We start from the raw sequence: 14,253 nt of genomic DNA, 5'->3' as shown, positions 1-14,253 counted from the left end.
ATGAAAATATCTATTATTTACCACGACCAGTGGCCTAAGAGGACACAATTACATGCCTCTTGTCATCAGTGAGTCCACATTCTAGCGAAGGAGGAATGTAGATATATTCGTTTCCTATGGCATCCTAACAAACTGCCAGAAATTTAATAGCTTCAAACAACACAAATTTATTACAGTTCTGGAAGTCAGAAGCTCAGAATTAGTCTCAGTGGGCTAAAATTAAGGTGTCAGCAGGACTGTGTGTGTTTTGGAGGCTTTGAGAGAGTCTGTTTTTTGGCATTTTTAGCTTCTAGAAGCATTCCTTGGCTCATATCCCCATCCTCCATCTTCAGTGTCAGCAGTGTAACATCGTCCAGTGTCAGTTTCTCTCTCCCTCTCTATCTCCATCTCCCTCTCATTCTACCTCTCCTCCTCCTCTTCCTCTCCCTGTCCTGTTCCTTGTGTTGACTTCCTTTTAATTAGGACCTTTGTGATTACATTATGCCCAGGTGGATGATCCAGTATAATCTCCCCATCTCAAAATCCTTAAAGTAATCACATCTGCAAAGTCCTTTCTGTCATGTTGGGTAATGTACTCACAGGTTTCAGAGATTAGGGTGTAGACATCTTGGGGGTAACATTATTCAGCCTTCCATGGTAAATAAAGCAATATGGGAAAGGTTGTCACAGTAGGCAGGAAGGAAATCTAACATAAACTAGAAAAAAAGATTGTGAAATATTATTGGAACATAGATTATCTCTGCTATAGATTGAATAGGTAGAATTTAGTTAGATAATACCGAGAAAGGAAGAGTTCTTGAGAAAGCATCGCAGCATTTTCAGTTAACTGGAATAAGTTCAACATTGGGGAGACAATATATATGGGGATTAATAAAATATTATGGTTGGAAAACTGGTTTGGGAGTAGACAGTGAATGGCCTTGGATGCCACGTTTTACGATCTGAGTTTTAATCTAATGGTAATGAGAGTGATAACAATAACAATAAGAAAAAACTGCTATTGGTTAAAGAGGGAAATAATATGATTCCACTTGTGTTTTCAAAACACTCCCATGGCAAGAGGAAGGAGGAGAAGAGAAGATTCCTGGCTTCACTGTAGATCAATAATTAGAATGAGGTAAGACCGAAGCAGATATCAAAATGAGCCAGTGCATTAATGGAGTCAGTAATAAGACCTGAACAGACCAGGCATAGTGGCTCACACCTGTAATCCCAACACTGTGAGAGGCCGAGGTGGGTAGATCACGAGGTCCAGAGATCAAGACCATCCTGGCCAACATGGTGAAACCTCGTCTCTACTAAAAATACAAAAATTAGCTGGGCATGGTGGTGCACACCTGTAGTCCCAGCTACTTGGGAGGCTGAGGCAGGAGTAATCACTTGAATCTGGGAGGTGGAGGCTACAGTGAGCCAAGATTGTGCCACTTCACTCCAGCCTGGGTGACGGAGCAAGACTCCGTCTCAAAAAAAAAAAAAAAAAAGACCTGAGCAAGGACAGTGAAGATGTGGAAAAAGAGCAAATGTAGACTTGAAAGACAACAGCAAGGTGATCATGTTGAAGTTCTCTGACTTAGATAAGTGCTTTAAAAATTATTATTAATCATCATATTAAAGGGGAAACTTTCTGTGGAGCATGTATTTTCAATATACATTTAAGTAAATTGGAAGAAAACTCATGTAGACAGTAGAGTTCAATCATACTTTTTAAAAGTAGCGAAACAGCAGAAAGAAAGGTAATATGGCAAAGAATCATGGATGAGAGATATTGGCTATTTATAAATGATAAAAGATGATGATTTTTACCTGATCATTACTTCATACTGGTCAGACAAATAAAAACAAAAGCTCTCTCTTCTAAGATGACAAAATCTTAGTCCGAAAGTTCACAACTGGAGGGACTATTTAAACTGTCATCTGTAGAAAACAATTTGTGAAGTTCGAGTTTAGGGAGGCTATGAAGACACCATTACATTGAGTTTATTGTTCATAGTTTGTTTTATGTACTGTAAGGGCATATTGTTAGTATTCTCATGAGTTGTTTTGTAACTTAAAATTTCTCTAGAGGGGGATATGATTTAATGTTCTTGAGAGTAACATCATAAAACCGCATTTGGTAGTAATTTTTTATTTTTAACAATAGCAGACTTCACACACCAGTGCTCATACAGTAGACCATAAAAACGCAGTCTTAGTAAAAATATTCTTTTCCTCAAGAGCTACTTAGAGACATCCTTTAAACATGGGAATCGTTTTTGGGCTTGTGTTTAGACATAACACAATGATGAATTGTATTAGAAGTAATCAGCACACCAGTAATGCCTTATAATGGGTCTCGTTTCAGAATCACATACAAACCCTGAAGAAATGGATGGCTGAAGTTGATGTTTTTCTGAAGGAGGAATGGCCTGCCCTTGGGGATTCAGAGATTCTAAAAAAGCAGCTGAAACAGTGCAGAGTACGATTTTTATATGATGTCTTTAATATGAATAATTTTGTATGAATATTACTTGGTTAGATCAGTGTTTTACAGCTGGGGTGGATTTTGCCCTCCCCTCACCAGCAGATGTTTTTTTTAATGCTTGTAGACATTTTTGATTGTCATAACTGGGTTGGGGGTGGTGGTTAGATGCTACTGGTGTCTAGTAGGTAGAGGACAGAGATGCTGCTAAGTATCTTTCAGTCCATTGAACAGCCCTCCACAACAAGGAACTGCACAATCTAAAATGTCACTAGTGCCAATGTTGAGAAACCCTGGGTTGAGTAAGTGAGGAATTGAGAAAGCATTGCCTTGTACTCAACGTCAGTTGATAACATTATTTTGCTATAAAATGCAGTATAATTTAAAGGTAAAGAATCCTTTGAGCTACTTGTTATTTCTTACAACAAATTATTATTCATACTGTGTTGTTCTCTTCATGTATAATGCACTGTACTATAACACAATATGTAGTTTTGAAATAATATTCAGTATACCACTGTCATGCAGCAGGAAGAAAATAATCTTGCTCTTTAAAGAATTTTTTTTTACAATACAAGCTAAAAAAGCAAATCCACCTTCACACCCATTACACTGTAAACAATTATCTGCAATATCCTGTGTTTGAAAATGAAAATACTAACCAAGATAGTAAAGTATGAAGCCCATTTTCACACATTTTTCTAACCAGAAATATTAGATTTATTTCCTTTTGTTTCTGATATAAGTAAAATACAAATAATTCCCCACTGGATTCATGCCATAATAACCATTGAACATTTTTGCAAGACTGTTATGCAGTTGTCTATATCAATATATTTGTATCTCAGATTTTAAAAGACAAAAATCCATATGCGATGCCATCAGTCCTAATTTTACATTTTCTAGCTATGTTGCATATTTAATATGTGGCAGTAATTTTTTCAGCTGGCTTAAATTGATTCATTTTCTTAGCTTTTAGTCAATGATATTCAGACAATTCAGCCCAGTCTAAACAGTGTCAATGAAGGTGGGCAGAAGATAAAGAATGAAGCAGAGCCAGAGTTTGCTTTGAGACTTGAGATAGAACTGAAAGAACTTAACACTCAGTGGGATCACATGTGCCAACAGGTATGGACAATGTCTTTCACTGTGGCTAGTCTCAATGTAGTTAAGATTTCCTAATGTCTCCCTTCACCATTACTTTTGTTTAAGGCTTTGTTCCTACGCTGTTGCTTTAAAGCACAATTAATTCTGACAAATTAATCTTTTTTCTAGCATATATAAATATTTTCATAGTATGTATTTTAAATAGTACACATTCATCTTATTGTGGTCCTAAAATGACTTTCTTGAAACAGCTGTCATACTGAAAAATGAAATCCTATTCGTAGTCATTATTTCCAATCCACGTTTTCTTCAGAACATAAATGTATAATAATAGATTAAGAAAAATACATTTCACAGGGATATTTGGTACAAAATAAAATGAATGGGTAATATATGTGTATGTAGAAATAGGGTAAATAATTTTTACTTTTGATTAACATTTCCAAGTTTGGCCTCTTCAATACATTTATTATTTATTTATTTTATTTTTTGGGACAGGGTCTCCCTCTGTGCCTCTGTCACCCAAGCTAGAGTGCAGTGGTGTGAACTCGGCTCACTGCAGCCTCAACCTCCTGGGCTCAAGCAATTATCTCATCTCAGCCCCCACAAGTAGCTGGAACTACAGGCGTGTGCCACGATGCCTGGCTAGTTTTTGTTATTTTTTTGGTAGCAACAGGGTCTTGCTATGTTTCCCAGGCTGCTTTTGAATTACTAGTCTGAAACAATGCTCTTTCCTTGGCCTCCCCAAGTGCTGGAGTTACAGGTGTGAGCCACCACACCCGGCCGACATCTATTTTTAAATAACAATTAAGATTCAGTAACCATTAAGAATAGCTGAATAAAAAAAAAAACCACAAAATGACTGTACACTCATATTTGAGTTTCTCATTTTTCTACAGAAGAATATTTTATAGATACCTATTTTATAGTTAAATATTAAATGATGGATAGTAAGATACATTAAAAAATAATGTATATCAAATAATTTGTGTTCAGAAGGTAAAATTTTGAACTAAAGCAATGAATACTTTTAAGTCACCAATACATTAGTCCCTGATGATCTGCAGTTTTGCTTTCCATGGTTTCAAATGCTTGTGGTCAATTGGAATCCTAAAATTGGCGAGCACAGTAAAATAAGATACTTTGAGAGGGAGAGAAAGAGAGATAACGCGTTCTGTTTTATTAGCTGTTAATCTCTTACTATTCCTAATTTATAAATTAAATTTTATCATTTGTATGTATGAATAGAAAAAAACCTAGTGTATATAGGGTTAGGTATTATCTATGGTTTCAGGCATCTACTGGAGGTCTTGGTATGAAAATGCCTTCCACAGATACAAGGGAACTACTGTGCCTTTTTGGAAATTAATAAGGAGTTTCAATTTACGTGTTAGAGGCAGTCAGTCTCTCGTTACTGCTAAGTAAACTTTCAAAATAGAAAAGAAGTAATGTCAAAAGGCAAAAGCTACATTTGAAAATGAAAAAAAAATTAGAAAAGTCAAGGCAAATCACTCAGCTAATACAATCACTGACAAATGTTCATTGGTTCTATTAATTCATAGATGAGCTATCCCTGGGTCAGCTAGCTCATATTCTTCTTCTGAAGTAAGTCAGTGCTAGAAGAGTTGTTCAGGAAAAAAAAATTATATTACTTAAATAGTAGATTATACTACTGATGTTTTCTTGGAAAGCCAGTATGAAAGGTATTTGTTTTTTGTTTGTTGAATGTTCTTAATGGATGAATAGAAAGAGCACCAATTTATGTAGAGTAAGGGGAAAACAGCAAGTAAATGAATAAATAAATAAAATAAATAAAAAAAGGTATAAAACTAACAATATTACTAAAACCTCAAGGTTTTTACATTTTATAGGAATACAATTTGTAAAGGCTGTCTACTCTTAAAATTTCTTTACTTAAGACCTTATGTCTGTTATATGTACTAAGAATTTGTTGTTCAAGAGAAATATTTTAAATACATTCATCTGTTGCATAACAGAAGAGCTATAGATCAAGCTATGTTCTGATCCCCATTTTCTAATCTTAGAGTATTATATGTATCTGTGCTTTTCCTTCGAGTATCACTCTGGCCATGTTATGACTTTGTAGATAAATGAGTTAGGTTGTGAAAGGAAGGAACAATGCACTAATGTAGAAGAGGAACAAGATGCCGTAAAAACAAGGAAGCCAGATGTGAATACTGGTACCAATTCAGCGTTCCAGAGAGAAGAATGGAAATGAAGTGTAAATCTATGCATTACAGAAATATCTACAGACAAAATAAGTGTGTGATACAGTCTTTTGGGTTAAAGATAATTCCTTATTTGTCACCAAATGCCAATGTCTGCAAAAACATAAATAATTTGGAACAAAATTGTCCAAATATCTGATATATTTGAGGATGCTTTGACATCCCATGATCTAATTTTGGATGTATAAAATGATTATGATTATTTTAAATTCTAAAGGGTATGTATCTAAGTTTTTAAAAATCTAGATTCTAGCTATTAAAAAATTACCAGATATAAGTGGGGAATAAAATAGACATTGTACTTATCCTCATGGAGATAACAGTTTGGTGGTGAAAACGGAAAGTAAATGGGTAAACACATTATCACAACAATGTCTGGTTTTAAGTCTTGCTATACACTCTGAATGTACCAGTAAGAACCCTTTAAATGAGAGGAACAGGAGCAGGAAAACTACTTTCTATTGGGTAGTCAGTAGAGTCTTTTCTGAAGAGGTGAAATTAAAGCTGATACCTCAGTAGTAGGAACTTGACAATTTGCTGTGTGACAGAATTCTGGCTAGAAAATGAAGTGGAAGGAAACATCTGAGTCAAGAGAGAGCTTAACATGTTTGAGGAGCCAAAGGAAGCCACTGGAAGCCACTGGAAGAGGAGCAGCATGAGCCAGGAGAAAAAGAAAGGGAAAATGAGTCAGAAAGGAATATGGAAGTCACAGTGATGATTTACTCATTATGTCAAGTACTTTGGAAAGTCATCTGACTTTTAGGCACAGGACTGGCATCACTTCATTTCATTTAAAACAGTTGTTTAAAGTTTGCTGTATATTCCTATTAGAAGAATAATAAATCAAAAGGGCTAAAGTGGAAGCAGGTAGGGATTGCAGTTGTCCAGGTAGAATAAAAAACACGCAGGAAAAAGGGGATGTTTGTGGATATTGTACTTTTCTGAGGAACCTCCATGCTGTTCTCTACAGTGACTGTACCAGTTTATAGTCCCACTAACAATGTAATATAGTTCCCTTTTATCTGCACCCATGCCAACAATTATTTTTTGTGTCTTTTTGGCAATATACATCCTAGCTAGGGTGAGATACCTCATTGTGGTTTTGGTTTGCATTTATCTAATGATTACCGATGTTGAAATTTTTTTCATACATTCATTGGCCATTATTATTATTATTATTATTTTTTTTTTGAGACGGAGTCTGGCTGTGTCTCCCAGGCTGGAGTGCAGTGGCCTGATCTTGGCTCACTGCAAGCTCCGCCTCCCAGGTTCACGCCATTCTCCTGCCTCAGCCTCCCAAGCAGCTGGGACTAAAGGCGCCCGCCACCACGCCCGGCTAGTTTTTTGTATTTTTTTTAGTAGAGACGGGATTTCACCATGTTAGCCAGGATAGTCTTGATCTCCTGACCTCGTGATCCACCCGCCTCGGCCTCCCGAAGTGCTGGGATTACAGGCTTGAGCCACCACGCCCGGCCTCATTGGCCATTTTTGTCTTCTTTTGAGAAATACCTGTTCAGATTATTTTCCCTTTTTTTTTTTTTTTTTTTTAATTATACTTTAAGTTGTAGGGTACATGTGCATAACGTGCAGGTTTGTTACATATGTATACTTGTGCCATGTTAGTGTGCTGCACCCATCAACTCGTCATTTACATCACGTATAACTCCCAATGTAATCCCTCCCCCATCCCCCTCCCCGTGATAGGCGCCGGTGTGTGATGTTCCCCTTCTCGAGTCCAAGTGATCTCATTGTTCAGTTCCCACCTATGAGTGAGAACATGCGGTGTTTGGTTTTCTGTTCTTGTGATAGTTTGCTGAGAATGATGGTTTCCAGCTGCATCCATGTCCCTACAAAGGACACAAACTCATCCTTTTTGATGGCTGCATAGTATTCCATGGTGTATATGTGCCACGTTTTCTTAATCCAGTCTGTCACTGATGGACATTTGGGTTGATTCCAAGTCTTTGCTATTGTGAATAGTGCTGCAATAAACATACATGTGCATGTGTCTTTATAGCAGCATAATTTATAATCCTTTGGGTATATACCCAGTAATGGGATGGCTGGGTCATATGGTACTTCTAGTTCTAGATCCTTGAGGAATCGCCATACTGTTTTCCACAAAGGTTTAACCAGTTTACAATCCCACCAACAGTGTAAAAGTGTTCCTATTTCTCCACATCCTCTCCAGCACCTGTTGTTTCCTGACTTTTTAATGATTGCCATTCTAACTGGTGTGAGATGGTATCTCATTGTGGTTTTGATTTCATTTCTCTGATGGCCAGTGATGATGAGCATGTTTTCATGTGTCTGTTGGCTGCGTAAATGTTTTCTTTTGAGAAGTGTCTGTTCATATCCTTTGCCCACTTTTTGATGGGGTTGTTTGTTTTCTTTCTTGTAAATTTGTCTGAGTTCTTTGTAGATTCTGGATATTGGCCCTTTGTCAGATGGGTAGATTGCAAAAATTTTCTCCCATTCTGTAGGTTGCCTGTTCACTCTGATAGTAGTTTCTTTTGCTGTGCAGAAGTGCTTTAGTTTAATTGGATCCCATTTGTCAATTTTGGCTTTTGCTGCCATTGCTTTTGGTGTTTTAGACATGAAGTCCTTGCCCATGTCTATGTCCTGCATGGTATTGCCTACACTTTCTTCTAGGGTTTTTATGGTTTTTGGTCTAACATTTAAGTATTTAATCCACCTTGAATTAATTTTTGTATAAGGTGTAAGGAAGGGATCCAGTTTCAGCTTTCTACATATGGCTATCCAGTTTTCCCAGCACCATTTATTAAATAGGGGGTCCTTTCCCCATTTCTTGTTTTTGTCAAGTTTGTCAAAGATGGTTGTAGATGTGTGGTATTATTTCTGAGGGCTCTGTTCTGTTCCATTGGTCTATATCTCTGTTTTGGTACCAGTACCGTGCTGTTTTGGTTACTGTAGCCTTGTAGTATAGTTTGAAGTCAGGTAGGGTGATGCCTCCAGCTTCGTTCTTTTGGCTTAGGATTGTCTTGGCTATGTGGACTCTTTTCTGGTTCCATATGAACTTTGAAGTAGTTTTTTCCAATCCTGTGAAGAAAGTCATTGGTAGCTTGATGGAGATGGCATTGAATCTATAAATAACCTTGGGCAGTATGGCCATTTTCATAATATCGATTCTTCCTATCCATGAGTATGGTATGTTCTTCCATTTGTTTGTGTCCTCTTTTATTTTGCTGAGTAGTGGTTTGTAATTCTCCTTGAAGAGGTCCTTCACATTCCTTGTAAGTTGGATTCCTAGGTATTTTATTCTCTTTGAAGCAATTGTGAATGGAAGTTCACTCATGATTTGGCTTTCTGTTTGTCTGTTATTGGTGTATAGGAATGCTTGTGATTTTTGCACATTAATTTTGTATCCTGAGACTTTGCTGAAGTTGCTTATCAGCTTAAGGAGATTTTGGGCTGAGACAATAGGGTTTTCTAAATATACAGTCATGTCATCTGCAAACAGGGACAATTTGACTTCCTCTTTTCCTAACTGAATACCCTTTATTTCTTTGTCTTGCCTGATTGCCCTGGCCAGAACTTCCAACACTATGTTGAATAGGAGTGGTGAGAGAGGGCATCCCTGTCTTGTGCCAGTTTTCAAAGGGAATTTTTCCAGTTTTTGCCCATTCAGTATGATATTGGCTGTGGGTTTGTCATAAATAGCTCTTATGATTTTGAGATATGTTCCATCAATACCGAATTTATTGAGAGTTTTTAGCATGAAGGGCTGTTGAATTTTGTCAAAGGCCTTTTCTGCATCTATTGAGACGATCGTGGTTTTTTTGTCTTTGGTTCTGTTTATATGCTGGATTGCGTTTATTCATTTGCGTATGTTGAACCAGCCTTGCATCCCAGGGATGAAGCCAACTTGATCATGGTAGATAAGCTTTTTGATGTGCTGCTGGATTTAGTTTGCCAGTATTTTATTGAGGATTTTTACATCGAAGTTCATCAGGGATATTGGTCTAAAATTCTCTTTTTTTGTTGTGTCTCTGCCAGGTTTTGGTATCAGGATGATACTGGCCTCATAAAATGAGTTAGGGAGGATTCCCTCTTTTTCTATTGATTGGAATAGTTTCAGAAGGAATGGTACCAGCTCCTCCTTGTACCTCTGCTAGAATTTGGCTCTGAATTCGTCTGGTCCTGGACTTTTTTTGTTTTGTAGGCTATTAATTATTGCCTCAATTTCAGAGCCTGCTATTGGTCTATTCAGGGATTCAACATCTTCCTGATTTGGTCTTGGGATGGTGTATGTGTCCAGGAATTTATCCATTTCTTCTAGATTTTCTAGTTTATTTGTGTAGAGGTGTTTATAGTATTCTCTGATGGTAGTGTTTATTTCTGTGGGATTGGTGGTGATATCCCCTTTATCATTTTTTATTGTGTCTATTTGATTCTTCTCTCTTTTCTTCTTTATTAGTCTTGTTAGCTGTCTATCAGTTTTGTTGATCTTTTCAAAAAACCAGCCCCTGGATTCATTGATTTTTTGAAGGGTTTTTTTGTGTCTCTATCTCCTTCAGTTCTGCTCTGATCTTAGTTGTTTCTTGCATTCTGCTAGCTTTTGAATGTGTTTGCTCTTGCTTCTCTGGTTTTTTAAATTGTGATGTTAGGGTGTCAATTTTAGATCTTTCCTGCTTTCTCTTGTGGGCATGTAGTGCTATAAATTTCCTGCTTTAAATGTGTCCCAGAGTTTCTGGTGTGTTGCATCTTTGTTCTCATTGGTTTCAAAGAACATCTCTATTTCTACCTTCATTTCATTATGTACCCAGTAGTCATTCAGGAGCAGGTTGTTCAGTTTCCATGTAGTTGAGCGGTTTTGAGTGTGTTTCTTAACCATGAGTTGTAGTTTGATTGGACTGCGATCTGAGAGATAGTTTGTTATAATTTCTGTTCTTTTACATTTGCTGAGGAGTGCTTTACTTCCAACTGTGTGGTCAATTTTGGAATAAGTGCAATGTGACGTGGTGCTGAGAAGAATGTATATTCTGTTGATTTGGGGTGGAGAGTTCTGTAAATGTCTATTAGGTCCCCTTGGTGCAGAGCCAAGTTCAGTTCCTGGATATCCTTGTTAACTTTCTGTCTTTTGATCTCTCTAATGTTGACAGTGGGATGTTAACGTCTCCCATTATTATAGTGTTTGAGTCTAAGTCTCTTTGAAGGTCTCTAAGGACTTGCTTTATGAATCTGGGTGCTCCAGTATTGGGTGCATATATATTTAGGATAGCTAGCTCTTCTTGTTGAATTGATCCCTTTACCATTATGTAATGGCCTTCTTTGTCTCTTTTGATCTTTGTTGGTTTAAAGTCTGTTTTATCAGAGTCTAGGATTGCAACCCCTGCTTTGTTTTATTGTTTGTTTGTTTTCCATTTTCTTGGTAGATCTTCCTCCATCCCTTTATTTTGAGCCTATGTGTGTCTCCACATGTGAGATGGGTTTCCTGAATACAGCACACTGGTGGATCTTGACTCTTTATCCAATTTGCCACTCTGTGTTTTTGAATTGGAGCATTTAGCCCATTTGCATTTAAGGTTAATATTGTTATGTGTGAATTTGATACTGTCATTATGATATTAGCTGGTTATTTTGCTCGTTAGTTGATGCAGTTTTTTCCTAGCGTCGATGGTCTTTACAATTTGGCATGTTTTTGCAGTGGCTGGTACCGGTTGTTCCTTTCCATGTTTAGTGCTTCCTTCAGGAGCTCTTGTAAGGCAGGCCTGGTGGTGACAAAATATCTCAGCATTTGCTTGTCTGTAAAGGATTTTATTTCTCCGACACTTATGAAACTTAGTTTGGCTGGATATGAAATTCTGGGTTGATAATTCTTTTCTGTAAGAATGTTGAATATTGGTCCCCACTCTCTTATGGCTTGTAGAGTTTCTGCCGAGAGATCTGCTTTTAGTCTGATGGGGTTCCCTTTGTGCATAATCTGACCTTTCTCTCTGGCTGCCCTTAACATTTTTTCCTTCATTTCAACTTTGGTGAATCTGACAATTATGTGTCTTGGAGTTGCTCTTCTCAAGGAGTATCTTTGTGGCGTTCTCTGTATTTCCTGAATTTGAATGTTGGCCTGCCTTGCTAGGTTGGGGAAGTTCTCCTGGATAATATCCTGAAGAGTGTTTTCCAGCTTGGCTCCATTCTCCCTGTCACTTTCAGGCACACCAATCAGATGTAGGTTTGGTCTTTTCACGTAATCCCATATTTCTTGGAGGCTTTGTTTGTTTCTTTTTACTTTTTTTTTTTCTCTAAACGTCTCTTCTCACTTCATTTCATTCATTTGGTCTTCAATCACTGATACCCTTTCTTGCAGTTGATCAAATTGACTACTGAAGCTTGTGCATGCGTCACGTGGTTCTCGTGACATGGTTTTCAGCCACATCAGGTCATGTAAGGTCTTCTCTACACTGGTTGTTCTAGTTTGCCATTCTTCTAATCTTTTTTCAAGGTTTTTAGCTTCTTTGCAATGGGTTCGAACTTCCTCCTTTAGCTTGGAGAAGTTTGATTGTCTGAAGCCTTCTTCTCTCAACTCATCAAAGTCATTCTGTGTCCAACTTTGTTCCGTTGCTGGCAAGGAGCTGCGTTCCTTTGGAGAAGAAGAGGCGCTCTTATTTTTAGAATCTACTCTGTTTTCTCCCCATCTTTGTGTTTTATCTGCCTTTGGTCTTTGATGATGGTGATGTACAGATGGGGTTTTGGTGTGGATGTCCTTTCTGTTTGTTTTCCTTCTAACAGTCAGGACCCTCAGCTGCAGGTCTGTTGGAGTTTGCTGGAGGTCCACTCCAGACCCTGTTTGCCTGGGTATCACCAGCAGAGGCTGTAGAACAGTGAATATTGCAGAACAGCAGATGTTGCTGCCTGGTTGTTCCTCTGGAAGCTTCGCCTCAGAGGGGCACCTGGCCGTGTGATGTGTCAATCAGCCCATACTGGGAGGTGCCTCCCAGTTAGGCTACTCAGGGGTTAGGGACCCACTTGAGGAGGCAGTCTGTCTGTTCTCAGATCTCATACTGCATGCTGGGAGAACCACTACTCTCTTCAAAGCTCAGTTGGAAATGCAGAAATCACCTGTCCTCTGTGTCGCTCATGCTGAGAACTGTAGTCTGGAGCTGTTCCTATTAGGCCATCTTGGAATCTCCTCTATGTGTTTGTTAAATAGAGAACAAATAGAAACCTATATGTATGAAATTATAAAACATGTATACTTTCTAAATAATATATGGTTATATATTTTATTTATTAGTGGCTTTAAATTTATGGTAAATAGTTATCAATAAATGGGATTTAGAGGTTAGGTGGATGTCTTTCTGGCAGCTTGCAGATCATTGTCTTTCTCTGGGTCAGTATACTCTTTGGGTGCAGTGATCCCCAGATCTCTTTCCTCACTTCTCTGACAGTCTGTCTTTCCATCTTTCTGCAAAAACTAGCTTCTTGTTTTACTGAGAAAATATAAGCAATCAGAATACAAGTTGCAATACTCCCACTGACCTGCATATAAGATCATAGACTCTACTTTCCCTTTGTTTACATAGATGAACTTTCTGTGCTTTTGTCTAAGGCCAGCTTTTCCACTTAGGTACCTGGATCCCTTTCCCTTTTTTTCTGCAAAAGAACATTGTACCAGCTAATGAACAGCCCTCTACCTCCTACATCTTCCCTATGCTACATCATTCCCATCATTAGAGAATTATTCTGTCTTATCTCCTGTCATTTAAAAAAGTCTTCCATTGGACAACAGTTTCTCTAGCAGCCTCTCCATTCCCATTTCCCTTTACAGAAATTCCCTTCTCTCCATTTCACTCCTTCCCTTCTCTCGAAACCAATTAAGAGAGCTAATCAAACTATCCTCACTGTTCTATTGAAGCAAATTTTGTCAGGGTCACCAGTGAGTTCACATCACTAAATCACTAAATTCAGTTGGCTTCTGTGTCATCATTCTTTCTTAATTATCTCTTAGTTTTCCCTGACCACTGTCAATATCCTTGGTGGTTCTGTTGCCCTGACCACTAAATTTGAAAGTGTTCCAGGGCTCAGTGTGTGGACTCCTTTTTTTCTCCTATTGCCACTCACTCTCTGGGTCACCTTTTCAAGCTCTATGGTTTTAAATGTAATCTGTAAGTGGTTCTTGCTGTAAGATTTTTTTTTGTTTAACAATCTGGACCTTTCTAATGATCCTAGACCTTCATACCCATTTGCCCACTCAACACCTCCACATGGATTAGTAATAGGCATATTAAATCTAACACGTCAAAACAAAATTCCTGATGTACACTGCAGCCTACTACCCTAGTAATTTGCCTGCTGTTACAAATGGCAACTCCATCTTTCCACTTACTCAAGCCAAATCCCTTGAGATTTTCTTGTCTCCTATATTTCTCTTATAGCAAAATATCTATTCTGTCACCAAATGCTGTCGTTTTTACCTTCAAC

The 14,253-nt window shown here is 37.8% G+C and overlaps 1 protein-coding gene across 9 annotated transcripts in view; it reads left to right on the top strand.

Annotated features, from left to right (window-relative positions):
- The window catches only part of DMD (dystrophin), a 2,157,177-nt gene that overhangs the window by 760,961 nt on the left and 1,381,963 nt on the right, over positions 1 to 14,253 (top strand). For all 9 annotated transcript variants that reach the window (XM_077988314.1, XM_077988313.1, XM_028842274.2 and 6 more), the window contains 2 exons: positions 2,342 to 2,455; positions 3,431 to 3,586. In XM_077988314.1, the coding sequence (XP_077844440.1) occupies positions 2,342 to 2,455; positions 3,431 to 3,586 (270 nt within the window). The remainder of the gene's footprint in view (positions 1 to 2,341; positions 2,456 to 3,430; positions 3,587 to 14,253) is intronic.

The sequence above is a fragment of the Macaca mulatta genome, chromosome X (assembly GCF_049350105.2).
Source record: "Macaca mulatta isolate MMU2019108-1 chromosome X, T2T-MMU8v2.0, whole genome shotgun sequence".
NCBI classification, from domain to species: Eukaryota; Metazoa; Chordata; class Mammalia; order Primates; family Cercopithecidae; genus Macaca; species Macaca mulatta.
Note: the sequence above shows the minus strand (reverse complement) of the source record. Positions and strands in the feature narration are given on the sequence as shown.